The 14,106-nt window shown below is 43.9% G+C and overlaps 1 protein-coding gene across 2 annotated transcripts in view; it reads right to left on the reverse strand.

Annotated features, from left to right (window-relative positions):
• zfpm2a (zinc finger protein, FOG family member 2a) overlaps nucleotides 1-14,106 on the reverse strand; it is a 120,675-nt gene that overhangs the window by 33,439 nt on the left and 73,130 nt on the right. Inside the window, exon 5 of one of the 2 annotated variants that reach the window (XM_085290785.1) lies at nucleotides 12,088-12,196. In XM_085290785.1, coding sequence (XP_085146911.1) covers nucleotides 12,088-12,196 — 109 coding nt within the window. Of the gene's footprint in view, nucleotides 1-12,087; nucleotides 12,200-14,106 lie in introns of both variants that reach the window. The other variant, XM_085290784.1, reaches the window with a different exon arrangement.

Below are 14,106 nucleotides of genomic sequence, written 5' to 3' on the forward strand. Positions count from 1 at the left end.
TTTATGAAGCATCATAACTCCCGACAACATCCAGCGGCTTATTAATTTTATATATTTCTGTCCATTCCCTGATATTCCCAGCCTTGACAGTCACTCAAGATAAGCCAAAAGCGTTCTGACAGGATGGAGTGTGTGTATATTTTTCACTGTTCTGCCCGCTCCCCCTCCAGTTGAATAGCTTTAGTAGAAACCTTGAGGCTGCTGTGATGTGATTCGTCTCTGTTTTTTGTCTTCACTTGCAACCTTCCCATTTGTAAGGGCCCTTAAATCAGCCTTGCACTCTGCTGAGCCATGAGAAAGGGCCTGGCAGAGACGGGGAGGGAGGCGGGTGAAGCGGATTTTTGTGCACGCGTACGGGTTTTAACGTATGTTTACGCACACGCAAAGAAGGTGGGAGGGAGAGAAGGAGGTGACCGGCTCCACCAGAGTATCACACGTGTGGTTGAATTTTAATCAAAACACTCACTAATCACCATTTACAGGCCGTCTATATAAAGGCCTGTTCTCCGATATGAGAGGGCAACATGCTGATAGGGTTTAATTTAACTGGAGTCTAGGTCGGAGGCTTGATTTAATGCGACCCACAGGAAAACTGAGCAGGAGGGAGAGAGAGACAGGAATGGTAGCTCTTTGTGCAATGATCACATAAGTTCACATCAATAAAGCCCCAACCCATTACCAGAAACACTACATGAAAGAGGAGGGGCCCACGGTGGGCACTGGCTGCTCGTCACGTACTGTAACGACAGAACTGGCTCCAACTCTCCTGACAGCTGCTTCACTTTTCTGACGAGCTACGCAGAAGAATCGGGGGCAGGATGTTGAGATATAACTCCTTTAACCTCCTGAACCCTCATTTCCCTGTTAAATTTTGCCCTAAATTAGAAGAGGGCACATTCTGCCGTAACATGCATTTGTGCATGTTTGTTCCAACAACTATTTAAAGCCACATGATGTTGGTTTTATTTGAATTATTCCCTGGCAGGTGTTGGCAAACGAACGAAACGTTAAGACATTTCTTTACCTATAAATCTTCAAATGTGAGATCGGCGTCATCCTTTGGACAATAATTATTAACAACGCCTTCCATTATGTATGTGGTGGTTGTCATCTTTTTTAGGTTTGCATTTTTATATGATAAACCCGCAAGTCAACACGAAAGCAGAAATCTTGTGAACAACCCTGTTTATTGCAGTTGTTCTCAAACACTGACGGGGTCTCAAGTATGCCACCAATCTGGTTGGAACTATGTTGAATCAATATGACATTTTTTAGTGAGGAATAAACAAACAGTTTGCTAATGCTTGGCTCTATTTCACAAAAATTCAACTAGTATCCTTTTTTATTGGTAATATCTGCTTTTGAAGCGGGGGAGGCCCCCCCAAAAAAGTTTGAGTACCACTGCATTTCAGACTGATTAAAAAAAACACCCTCTTTCCTCCTCGTTAAGGGTTTGTCATCAGTAAGTTTCTTGTGCTTGTTAAAAAGCAAAAAATAGATTAACATTTTTTCATATCAAATGTAATGCAATCATTAACACTTAATTACTGTGAAAATAAATAAATAAAATAAGTAAATCCAGATGTCTCTGCATGTGTTCTGTGGTGTGGGAGAATCACACATTATCACTATTCATGTCTGGTGATGGGGTTGCTGCAGGTCACTTCCAATTTATTCCAAGCAGCTGAAGAAGTTATATTTCGCCTTGCTCGAGGACACTCTGGAGAAGTAACTAAAAGAATTAACAAAACAATGTTCTCATTCATTTACTCAAACTGCTCAAGATCTGAAACAAACTTTCTTCTGAAGCCAGAAGCTACCCGCTAATTCTCTAAGCCTCTGTTGCTTGTGCTCTGGCTACAACCCTGACCAAGCTAACTAGCCACAGTGGCTATCACACCCACCAGTGTCTGACTAAGACCCTAGCATGCACTAGCCAGCTACAGCCCCGGTGACTGAAGCACACAGTGGTGAGAAGGCAGGCAGGATGTAATCTCCAGGAGCTGTTGATACAGGGAAACACACAAGGTTTGGGTCAAAGGGATTAAAATGGTGGAGGTGCTGGCTGTATGAAGAAGAGGGGCTGCGAAATAGTGGCGGGAGCAGCGGGCGAGCCACCCCATAACAGAGAGGAGTGGGGAGATTACAGGGAAAATGGCGCAAGGGGGATTCCTGCAAGGAGAAGGGAAGCAGTGACTCCAAATGGCATTGGAACACAGCATTAGCGGCCGCTATTCAACAGTATGCAGGCTTAGCGGGCTCAGGGCATCGGGAGAGAGGTGGTCGTGTTGATGGTGAGTTTCTGTAGGTGACAGGTGCGAGGAAGTCATCTTCACAGCTCCACTTGAAGACTTTCTCTCATACTGCTCAGTCACCCCCTCTGTGACTGTGACTGTCTAAACATTGTCAATGCCAGAAACAAAAAGTTAAAAAAAGAAAAATCAAATCTTTAAACAAAGGAGGCCAGCTCTGCGGGGTGATATTGCACGAGGAGAGTTTTAACTGAGCCCTTCATGCCTATGCAAACCGCACATGGTTTGGATAGAGTTCCATCAACAAAACATGTCAATCACCCCTCCGTGAAAAAGGGAGAGATACGAGACTGAAACCTATCTCGCACAGACCCAAATACTGTACTCACGTCTTCCATTTCACAGTGTGTGGGAGAGCGGGGGTTCAAAAAAAAAAAAAATCTTACATCGCTCATTTTTTTCCTCCTCAATCCAGCTATCCAAGGGCTCAGATTCCAGTTACATTTCACATTGAATAGACTTGTGTTTCCAGCAGTCTAGCCCTCTTCTAGTATGCTGGCTAGTGGAGCGATGACAGATTGGTTTCCACTCACTGCATGGGGGAGCACAATGGAGTGGCTTTGACAGAGTTAAGAGAAACAGTGCATCAGCACCCCCCCCCCCCCCCCAACAATCTCTCTTTTTCCTCACACGCGCACACACACACTCACACACGCCTCTTTCTTCCACTCTCTCTCCATTTCTTCTTTCTCCCTCTCTCTCTTCCCTGGGGCTTAGAGAATGGATGGCCCTGTCTGACCTGGACGACACTGATGTCTAGTCCTCTACACTACTGTACCTACAGCACGGCTGTCTGCCCGCTCGCCTCTCTGTCCACTCTTTCTCGCTTTTACACACATACACGGCGAACAGGGGCACCCATCTCTGTCACACGGCGCCGACAGGCAGAGGTCAGTAGAGCTCAGGTACTAAAGCAGCCTGGAGGAGGTAGGGATTTGCTCATAAGTGGCCAGTATCGCTGTCACGCTGAAGAAACAACAAGTACAACAGCCTTAAAAATGTAAAAAATTGGAACTATAATTGTAAGAAAAAAGAAATAGAGAACAATGCTAAATCAGTTTTGAAGGACCTAGCGCCATATCAGAAGCTGGGAATTATTTTCATCTTGGACGATTCTGGATTACGGCCTATACAAAGTGAGTGGCAAATCATAGTGTCATGTGTGGGTGGTTTCATGAAGAAGAGCAGAGTTTATGCCCATCGCTAGCATTCAATTAATATTTGCCTTTTGAGGTAACCTTAACCCTACCCTCACCTAACCCTGACTATCCTTAACCAGAGACTGTAACTTCACTGGCGTCCACTTTTACTAAAGAGAAAAAATACTGAAGAAAGATTTAATATCAGCTCAATATCTCTAAATTTGCACTAACGCTACTAGAAAGGGGATTTTTTTTCAGCATGTACGCACTGGACATGTTACAGAGCAAGAGAAACTTGTTATCTGGTTAAAGTCTGACAGCTAAAACTGCACGATTAAGGTTTGGAAAGGGAACGATTTGTGCCACAGGAGTTCAGTCTCTGTTGGTAAAGACAATCTCAATTCTTTTCTGACCGCAGAAACTCTCCATGTGAACTGTACTCGATGACCAAACACAACTTTGATTGCCAAATAAAGATAAAACGCTGACAATATGATCAAGTATGGCATTGATAGACTGTTGATGTCAATGTCCTCACCCATTGCATTAAACTTTTAGCTCAGACACTTGATCGCATGATAAAATAACCCACAGATAGGGGGCTAATACTGCAGGAGCCTTGCAGTTGTATTCCTCTGCAACAAGAAAAAAAATACTGTGATATCCCACTGATACGCTGCTCTAAAGACTATGGGACCATGTTTTGTTTTTTTTCTCAGCCAGGTGGATGTGCAATCAATAAAATGGATTAGCTGCAAAGGTATGTACAAAGGTTATCACCGAGCTCTCCTGCATGAACACAGTGGCGACCCCACAAAACAATTTTGTAATGTCTCATGCTATTTCTTCAGAGGAAATCTGATTATGTTTTGCCCAGGCTAAAAATTGATTTGCAGGGGAGTATACATTATCAAAGGAAAAATGGCTCCTGCAGCACCGGGCCTTATGGCTTGACTGAATTGTTATTTCTAACACTGTTTTATACGCCGACTGTATCACTGTAACACAGTCAGCGTTGCACACTTCCTTTTCTTTCTCAATAACAACTTTTCTTTCCCCGTCATGTCCCTCTTTCCTTCTCTGTGTGCTTTTTTTGTTCATAGCATGATCGTCTCCTCGTTCCCTTGGCACTTCAGAGTTTCACCCTGACTCATTTTCACTTGTTTAGTTCCACTCGCTGCGGTCCTGTGTCAACCCTCACACAGACTTTAACCAGGTGGCTTTCCATCACGCTGACTGACGATCTGAACACCCTTCCACCCAAGTGATTCCTCTATCTCTGTCCCTCCATCTCACTTTCTCTCTCTCTCTCTCTCACACACACATACAATGTGACCCCCCTTAAGTCTGATGAAACAACCCTCTCTGCCCATCTCCAAAAAAAAGAGAAGAAACTGTGTGGAGGAGCAGAAAGGCCCCTCACTCAAGCTCTCAGCTTTTGTCTCTGATTATCCCTGCACACACACACACACACACACACACACACACACTCCACCTCTCATCCTGCTCCTGGATCTTGTGTGTGTATGTGTGTTTAAGGTGGGGGGGGACTCTGACCAATGGCATCCAACAGCAGGGCTTTATCCTGAAGCACACTGACAATGCTTTTCACACCTACTTACCACAGCAGAGATGGAGGCGGCGGGCTGGATCATGCCCAGGCCTAAAAGCAGGCTAAGGGCTTTTAGAAGACACACAGAATAGACTCTTTAATTACTGACTCAAGATCCCGCAGTAGATTAAAAAAGAAAAAGAAAAAGAAAAACCCTCACAGAGGCTTATTTTCATATCTGCAGAATTTTTCAATGAATATAAAAACGGTCATTGATTATGCCGTTAAGGGAGGGACGTTAAGCAGGGAAATAATAAAGTACATATAATCACATTAGCTTGCGGTGATTAATGTAATAAAATGTGATCTTTTTTTCCCCATCTGTATTGAACACATTCAATACTGAGGAGACATGCTGCAAATACTAAGAAGCAGCTTCCTTAATATCCACTTAACTAGCTCTGTGTGCAAAGACATCTGCAAAAGCACCGCAGATAACTCAAGGAACGTACTTGGCCTGATAGGAAGAGGAATGACGAGGGGGGGGGGCAAAATCCTAAATAATGACTCATGTGTTCTTTTGATGCTCATACTTGCATTACTTGGAGCACAAACGATTGTGTGTGTGTGTGTGTGTGTGTGTGTGTGCGTGTCTTCCATCCCAGGGACACAATCCTTCCTACGTGATCAATACCAAAGCATTTCTGTTCATTGATTATATAATTATACAGAAATTAAATCTGTGACGCGCTCTCATGTAGCACCACTAGCTAATATAGCCAGCAGATGAGACTGAGAGGAGGGAAGAAGAGGCTTTCTCTCTACTTACTATTTTTTTCCCTTTTTTTTTTTAAAAGCACGGTGCTTAAAGCGAGCTCGGTGTAGTCCAGGTACTTCACTCAGATGATTATAATGCCACGAGGGTGCAATACATCACTCTTATTAGCCACACTGGAGCACAATGGTATCATAATTAATGGTCGCAGCAGGATTGAACGCTGCCCTGACATGGAAAAGTGGGCCTACTTAAGCTCTACAAGGCATTTAAATATGCAGAGTGAATGGCACAACCCAAACCCTCCTGCTCTAAGGACAGCCCACGCTCATTAGCCTGACACCCTCCGTGGCATTGATACAAGGACGACTGGCTAAACTCTCAGGCAGGCGCACGCGTGCGCACGCACACACAAAACAAGAAATCACAAGCACACATACACAAACACAAAATGTGCAGCGACTACAGTGACAAAATGTTAAACAGCGAGATATGACTAGAACAATCTTGTCCCTCATCAGTGCCCATCACTTCTTTTACATTTCCCCCCTTGCATTGTTGTTTTTGTCTCAAGGCTTACTCTGCACTGAATGCAGATGGACATATATGTGTCAGCAGCCATTATGTGAATTTTCGGTAATGGCGTTTGGTCTGCCTTTGTGTGTGTGTGTGTGTGTGTGTGTGTGTGTGTGTGTGTGTGTGTGTGTGTTTGTGTTTGTAGCGAATGTGCATGCTGTAGCAGAGTGTGTTGTCTGGTGCTTGTGCTATACATGGGCAAAACTGCCTGCTCGGTGGGAGAACAATGCACATAAAAGGCTGTCGGAGGAAGCGTCTGGAGCTGACGTCTTTCACGTGGCTCTGAATGGAGCAGCGGTGGGAAGTGGCCGTGTGTGCGTGCGTGTACTTTATATGCTTACGACTGAGACAGAAGAAAAAAATCACAGAGAAAACGCCCTCTTCAATATGTCTCCTGACTATGTTTGTAAAAAATGAGACAAGAGAAAATAATAAAGAGTATGCGTTCCTGTTTCAGTCATGTGCGATGACATGTGCATGAATGCCTCCTAAAAGCAGGTGTGGGATGTTAAGTCCTCTCAGATTGGTGTATGATTTGGATTTTCCACTCCTCCTCTTCTCTTCCTATCCTGTTCGTAAAACCCGCTACATAACTTCTCCTAAAAGAAGAAGGAAAAAAAAAACAAAACAGTGTAGACGCCACTCAGGAGCTGCCGCGTGCCTAAAACCAGCAGCTCCTCTCCACACGGCTCACTCCAGCCTGACCGTACCGAGTTATCGCGTGGCTCAGTGCAATCAATTATTGCTGCAGTGGAATCATTAATAATTTCCTAATGAAAACGATTCTGTTGATCTCTGTTGTCTTTTAATTAAACATAATTAGTCGGCTGCTCGGAGCTGTGGTGGGGACTCCTTTAGGGTACAATTTTGTTTTAATACACTGATAATGGAATTTTTACATTGTGTCAGTTGTTTAGTTATTATTCAGTCACACTATTTCGCTATGTTCCTAGATAACAGATAATAACCCTCGCACCTTCTATTCGCTGCAGTCATTTTGAAATAGGAGGGTCGAAATGAACAATTAAATTTTGAACTGTAAGAGTCCTCTCCTCTCACTGTTTCATGGCGCACGCTGCCAGGGTGCAGTGCGCGAAACGTTGCAAGTTTGACGCCTTCATTTCACAGGGGGGAAAAACTCAAAATGTCTTTGCATTTTTCTTTTCTTTTCTTTTTTTTTTTTAGAGAGAGTCTGATAGATACTACATCTGTCCTGTCAGGTCACGCAAGTTCACCATATTGCCTCAGCGGTCTGCTGCTCTGGATCAGTGGAAAGAGCAAATGAAGGCATAAAAAAGGATCTGATTGTGAGGACTTAGAGAATCTGAAATGACACAAAGACGCAGAGATTTAGCTAATTCCGCACCGTCCGAGCTTATGTAAAACGGCCTAGTTACACTGGTCAATTTCTACACGAACAATGTGGCCAAGTTGCTCTGGAGACTTATTGGACATGCTGTATCTGAATGTGGTCTGGCTTAAGAGGCTTACATTCCAAAAGTTTCGGTGACCTCTGAATAATGCCACGTAATGTGGTCACGTTAACTGTGTATAGTTTCACCTGGCTTACCGTAGATATCAGGTATAAGCGCAATTGAGGTTCAAAGCAAGGATGAACCGAATCATCGTGCGTGGCACCTCACTCCTAAAAAATGTCGTGTTTTTATTCAAATTGATTTATTGTTATTTGTAAGTTCAGATGTGACTGTGTCTGATTGAACTTGGATGCCCTGCAGCAGAGGAAAGGCCTCACATAATGGGAACATAGTATGATTAAAATATGCCTGAATTATTTACCATACGCATGGGCACTGAAGTACACCTATCTGCTGCTGTAAGGGTTAAATGTGATCAAAAAGTCCCCCTACAAGAGGAGCATTTATTCCTGTTTGGGTAACATTTGTGGAAAAACTACACTTTAAAAATAAAAATAAAAAATTGAATGTATTCATGACTTCCTTAACCTCAGGGCAGAGAGGTCAAAAAGTTCCGAGAGGTGACTAAAGTGAGGAAATACAGCACAACACCTTATCATTAAGAAAGCTGTTTGACAGCATAAGCACATCGGTGGTCACGCTGGCTCTCTGAGCAGCTGCTGAAATCCACAATCAGGCGGGTTTGCGACATCTGAACCCCATCGCTAACACGTTCAGCCGAGAGACGTTGGACGATGAAAAGAAATCACAATGTGTCTGAATTTGTTTTCTCTGTTAAATCTCTCCCACTTTCCAGCTGCATTGTTTATCAATCTGTTGTTTATCTGTACAGAAAATTCTCCCCTGTCTCCCCTCCCTCCCTCCTGTCTGTCATTCGCTCCGTCTCCTCATTCTCCGGCGTTACTGTAACATATAATTACTCTGCAGACTTGCTGCCTGTTTCTAGAACTTCGGCGGTTCAAAGAAACTGTCGGAGTGTGGAGGAGAGCATTGTGGGAGTTCCAGGTGGATTTCTCGATAATGAGTTAGCGCAGTAGTAGGAATTGAGAGTTTTAGTAATGGCTGGCTGCTAAGGCTCTTCCTGGGAGTTTAATGTAAAACAAACAGGGCCATGCTGACAGCCTGGGAAAAACAGATATTGCACTTTTTCCCGCTTCCACTTCAGGGCTCGTGCTGTTCTCTCATTTTGAGGAAGGGGAATTCGAAGAAGAATTTATATTCATGAAACGAATGCGAATCTTAATTGGAGACATTTTAAATGACTCAAATATTACTCATGGTCTTCCACTTGTTTTTTCCCCCGCATTTTTAAATATTCATGCTTTTCTGCTCGTCTCGATTAAGTGATACAGACGTGCAAACAGAGGGCAGGGAAAACATCATTTTGCTATAGCAACAGGAATTGCAGCATCTCAAAAACTGGGTCGAATATGTGACATTATAAGGTAAGTGTTTCTTGGTGCTGATGACCAGGGGCGCCCTGTGGGGGGACCTGACTATGCCATCCTGCTGCTTGTTACACACTCCAGTGCATGTATTATACATAACACATTGCAGGGCTACAACTCTCAGAGGAATCATTTTTGCTGAATCCAGTCCTCCCTCGCTCTGCACATATCCCCCACGCCCCCCACACACACTTCCTGACAAGTTTCGGGGATAGAGGATGAGCATTTGTACGAAAAAAATAAAATAAAAAAGCAATGCAGAAATCATAGGACAGAGCGTCCAGCACTAAGCTACAGCCACTCAAACCAATCACCATCCCTTACTTAGAGATACTCCCCCATAGATTCACACTGGCAAGCATCCAAAGTGAACTGCTACTATCTTTGCATGCAGCCATAAAGAAAGCCGAGACCACTGAAACGTGAGCCAAAGCATATTCTGCAAGCATACTGTGTATTGAGATATTCACTGTTTTCCATAAATAACGCATCTCAGGGAGCAACGAAACAGCCAACAGACGGGAAACACAGCACAGGGGTGAAGATATAAACAATCTGGGCCTCAGCTTTTCAAGGTGGGAAGAAAGTTCTTGCCGGACTCCGAGAAGCCTTTTTTTCCCTTTAGTCGGTCCGCGCCAGCGTCAATGCGATAAACACAATTCCAGCACGGCTTCAAAAAAGAAACGACAGGCGAAAAAAAAAGAAAGGAAAAAAAGACCAAATTCAATATTAAATTTGACAAAGATTTGACATTCCGGCACGCCGGCACTCCATTTCAATGTCACCTCCAGAGGGTGCGCACGCATGCAGATTGGAATATTTGAAGGAAAGCGATGAAGAAGAATGAGCAGCATAAATCGAGTCACAGTCTGGACGTAAGAGTCAAACGGCCGCGCGGCATCAAACGCTTCATCACTTTCTCAACTTCCTCCCAAGTCCAGGTGGAGAAAAAAAAGGTTGCCAGGAGCAAAAATGTGGAACAATTTTTTTTCTTTCTTTGGAAGAGAAAAAGCAAGAGAAACGGACACCCGACCCAATTTATGCAACTCGCTTTTGGTAAAGTTGCTGCAGACCAGTTCGAGTCAAGTGTGGAATAGCGCAGGCTGGATTTTGGTTTGAATCTTTGAAGTGCGCTAAAAGTTTGTTTCAAAGTCCAACACGTTGATCGCGTTCCTCCACAAGAGGTGACGAAATTTGTTTCGAGCCGAGTAATCGACTTACTGATTCTCTGAGGTGACAAGAGATATTTAACTCTGAGAATTGAATTAATTCTTTGTATTCAACATTCCCCCTATTATCGCTTATTATCAGTGGCAAGCATGTGCTGATGCTTGTGGAGGATTTAGAGTAATGAACTTATACAAGCAGAGCACAAGAGCGACTCACACAAGGGGTCGTCTGGAGATGTTATTGTGTTTTAATTTAATAAGGTCAAGTTGGAAGCGACAAACAAAGGCGCTCCCAGCTGAGGTGGCGATGATGCTGTGTGTGATGTTATCGCCAGGATACACGTATGAAGAGTGGCAGAGGAAATTCTCAAGAAGAAAAAAAAAGAAGAAGTGAGAAATCCTGTTATTGCCCTTCTTTTTGTTTCATACAGTCACTCTGTGAGCAAAAAGATTAGAAGATTTTAAAGAAGTGCATAATCTTCTTTAACAGCTTATCAAAACTTTAATGATTTGGTGATAAAGAGCACAAAGTTAAGTAGCCGGTTAAGAGGATAACTCCCCAGTGCAGTCTAGTGATTAGTAGATGAGAATTGGGAGACCGAAAATCCGGGTTGCAAATCCCACTCCTGCCACTTATTCACTTTGAGGGAGAAGAAGCTCCATTTCAGCTTTGGGGGTATTGTCACGGGGTAATCATTTTTGAAAAGTGATAAATAGAGGCCCCCCCTACCCACCCCTTCAGAAGCCCAAACACATCTTTATTTACGTATTTATTTCGCCGTGTCTCTTTGGTTAACACCCGTCAAGACCCAATTATAGCTGCAGAAGCCATGCGCTTTCATGAGGAGTGAAGCTCCACACTTTAGTGTCAGTGCTGTGTACAGTGCGAGCATCTTCTCGTGCAATCTGCAACAAACCCAGCTCTCCACAGATCAGTTTGCGGGGCTCCTTTAATGAGGCCCTGCTGGACACAATGCAGGGGATTGGGGAGTTTATCGTCGTGACAGTGGGTCGTGGGTTTTTGGTGGGGGGGGGGGGGGGGGGGTGTTGCACGCTTTGGATTACTTTTGTATAACTAACATGGATTTTCTGACAGATAGCGGTGCTTTTCCTTTTTCTTTTCCTCAACACATGTTTACAGAAATCCACTTCTCATTGGGAGGTTGTATGAATGCAGCTGATTTATTAAAAGATGTACGACTAAAGCTTCGCCGAATTAGCCGAGAAGAACAAATGAAGCAAAGTGGCAAACACATCTCCACTCGTGCTTTTCCTCGCTATCTACCCCGAGATAGGGATTCACTTAGTATAAAAGAGTGTGGGGAGGAAAGGGGGGGGGGCATTAATTACCTTGTGAAATCTAAAGACCATTAACTTTGTGTGTCAAGTGATGTTTCTCAGTTCCCAATCAGAGTTTTAGAGATATAAACGACTCTTTGGATGAGGAAAACAGATATGGAGCGAGAGCGCGCCTTTCTGTGTGTCCTCGTGGGCTGTGTAGATGCAATTATTTGTGCTTGTTTGTGACTTTGAGAAGAAGAAGAGAAGGAAAGAGAGGAGGAAAAACTAAAAGAATGACAGAGGGAGAGAGACAGGCAGAGGAGGAGTGGATGGAGGATTGTGGCGTGGTGTGCTGCGCTGCAGAGAGATAACAGGATGCCGGCGCGGCTTGCTTACCTTTGCTGTACACCACACAGTTGTTTTTGTTGTCTTCCGCTCCCTGCCAAGTCACATCCAGCAGCCACCTGGGGCCGGCGCTCAACACCACCGGGACCGTGCTCTTCGTCTTCTGGTCGAGGACAGATAACAAACACTAATCATTTGCTTATTTTGGTGATTAAAGAAACATTAATAACCTCTGAGTTACGCTCTTCCGCTGCACTGAATGACCATAAAGAGGCAATTTCAGAAACTATACAGCGTGCAACTCAAGTCCAGCACAATCCCTTTTTTCTCTTTTTTTCCTACACTGCTGAGAAAATGTGAAATCAGGGCAGTTTTTATGAGTGTATGTGTGTGTGCGAGATGGCCAACAGACAAATGCAGTGCTTGGTGTGATGGCAAATGGGTGCAAGAGCCCGCACTGTATCTGTTTCATCCAGGATTCAACCCGGAGATCCAGAATCAGATCCACTAGATTAAATAAAACATCTCACGTGTCTGAGAATTATAAAAAAATGAAAGGAAGAAAGGGGAAAAAAAGGACGGTGACTTTCAGAGAGAAGGAAGCAAGTGTTCGGCGGTGAACTTTGGGCGCATTGTGCCTCGCTATCACCAGGATCTCACTATTTCCTGAAACAAGCAGGGAAGAATTTAAAGAATCAGTATCCATTTCAAAGGCCGATTGAGGTCAGAGTTTTTATAATATACCGGGAAATTATTCCAAATGTGTAAGGTCATTTTTCTTCTTGGTCAGAGGTCAAACGTGGGGTTTCGTTCCACTGAAAGAATCAGAAATAAATAAATAAAACAGAGTGAGATAGAGAGCTACACCCTCTATAATAGATTCACATGCTGCGCTGTCACCACATTCGCCTGCGCTGTTCATCCTCACATGATTTTCTAGTCTGTTTTATTTTATGCTGGTTCTCCTTTTCTTTTGCTTCTTGTAAAGCGATGCGTTGGTGGTGTCGTGCATACGTTGCGTGTGTATGGAGGTGGTGGAGGGGCTGTTGCAACATCTCAGGCAGCTGGGTACAGTAGCCTATTACTCAAAGGCAGAATGTCACTATTTTAAGGCCATTTCTTTTGAACCCCGGGGCCTCCCCTTCATTAGGAGCCTACAGAAAACAGTTTAGCTAAGAGAAAATAGGTTGGGCTGCAATCTCGACACTTCATTTCTTTTTCCCCATCTGAGGCGGCCGGTGACAGGACACTGTCCATCTGCCTAATGCAAAAGCAAAATACCAGCCCTCTCGCGCACTTTTCACTTATTTCTCCCCCGCAAGAGGCAGCAACCTTCAAGGATAAATGCAAATGTCACTTGAGCATGTTAAAGGTCTGAATTGGCACAGATATGCACAAGAGATGAGCACTGTGCTCCGGCAGTGTGTCTGCATGCCCCCTCCTCCTCCTCCTACTCGTCCACCCGCCCATTTCTCTTTCCATGAACTCATCTAGTCAGAGGCTGGAGGACATGGATTTCTATTTATTTATTTTTTATGTTTTTTTTTTTTTAGAGAGAGAGAGCATTATTTACAAATGGCAAATACATCTCAGAGAGAGCTGATAGGAATCTGTTTGGATCTTGTCTGCAAAATGACGAAGGCAAACGCAGACACTCAATAGAGACAGATTTTGAAATAGTCCCTCTCTCTTTATATATATAGCTTCGCACATTGGCAAACTACACCGGCAAAACTGATCAAACACAGACAGCAAATTGTGTCTGTTGATATTCTTATTCCTTCTCCTGGCATCTCCTTATCCCGTCCTGGCAGCAGATGAGAGAGAGAGACAGAGAGAGAGAGAGAGAGAGGACCTCTGTAATTTAAGTCGTCCGCAATTTCACATTTCAAATTAGCCTCACAATAAAGTCTTCTATCTGGCTAACCTGAAAATCTCACACCCCTGTCAAAGGAGCAGAGCAGACCAGGCCGATTGTTGCTAGGACGACTATCTGAAATGGAAATCAGATTAACCCTTTCTCAGATCTCCAGACTGGAGCCATCTCTTATTCAGCAGCGAGAGGCCTCT

This window comes from Mchenga conophoros, linkage group LG11 (genome assembly GCF_057382185.1).
Source record: "Mchenga conophoros isolate Kocher_MC1m ecotype Shallow Benthic linkage group LG11, M_conophoros_male_GT1.1, whole genome shotgun sequence".
NCBI classification, from domain to species: Eukaryota; Metazoa; Chordata; class Actinopteri; order Cichliformes; family Cichlidae; genus Mchenga; species Mchenga conophoros.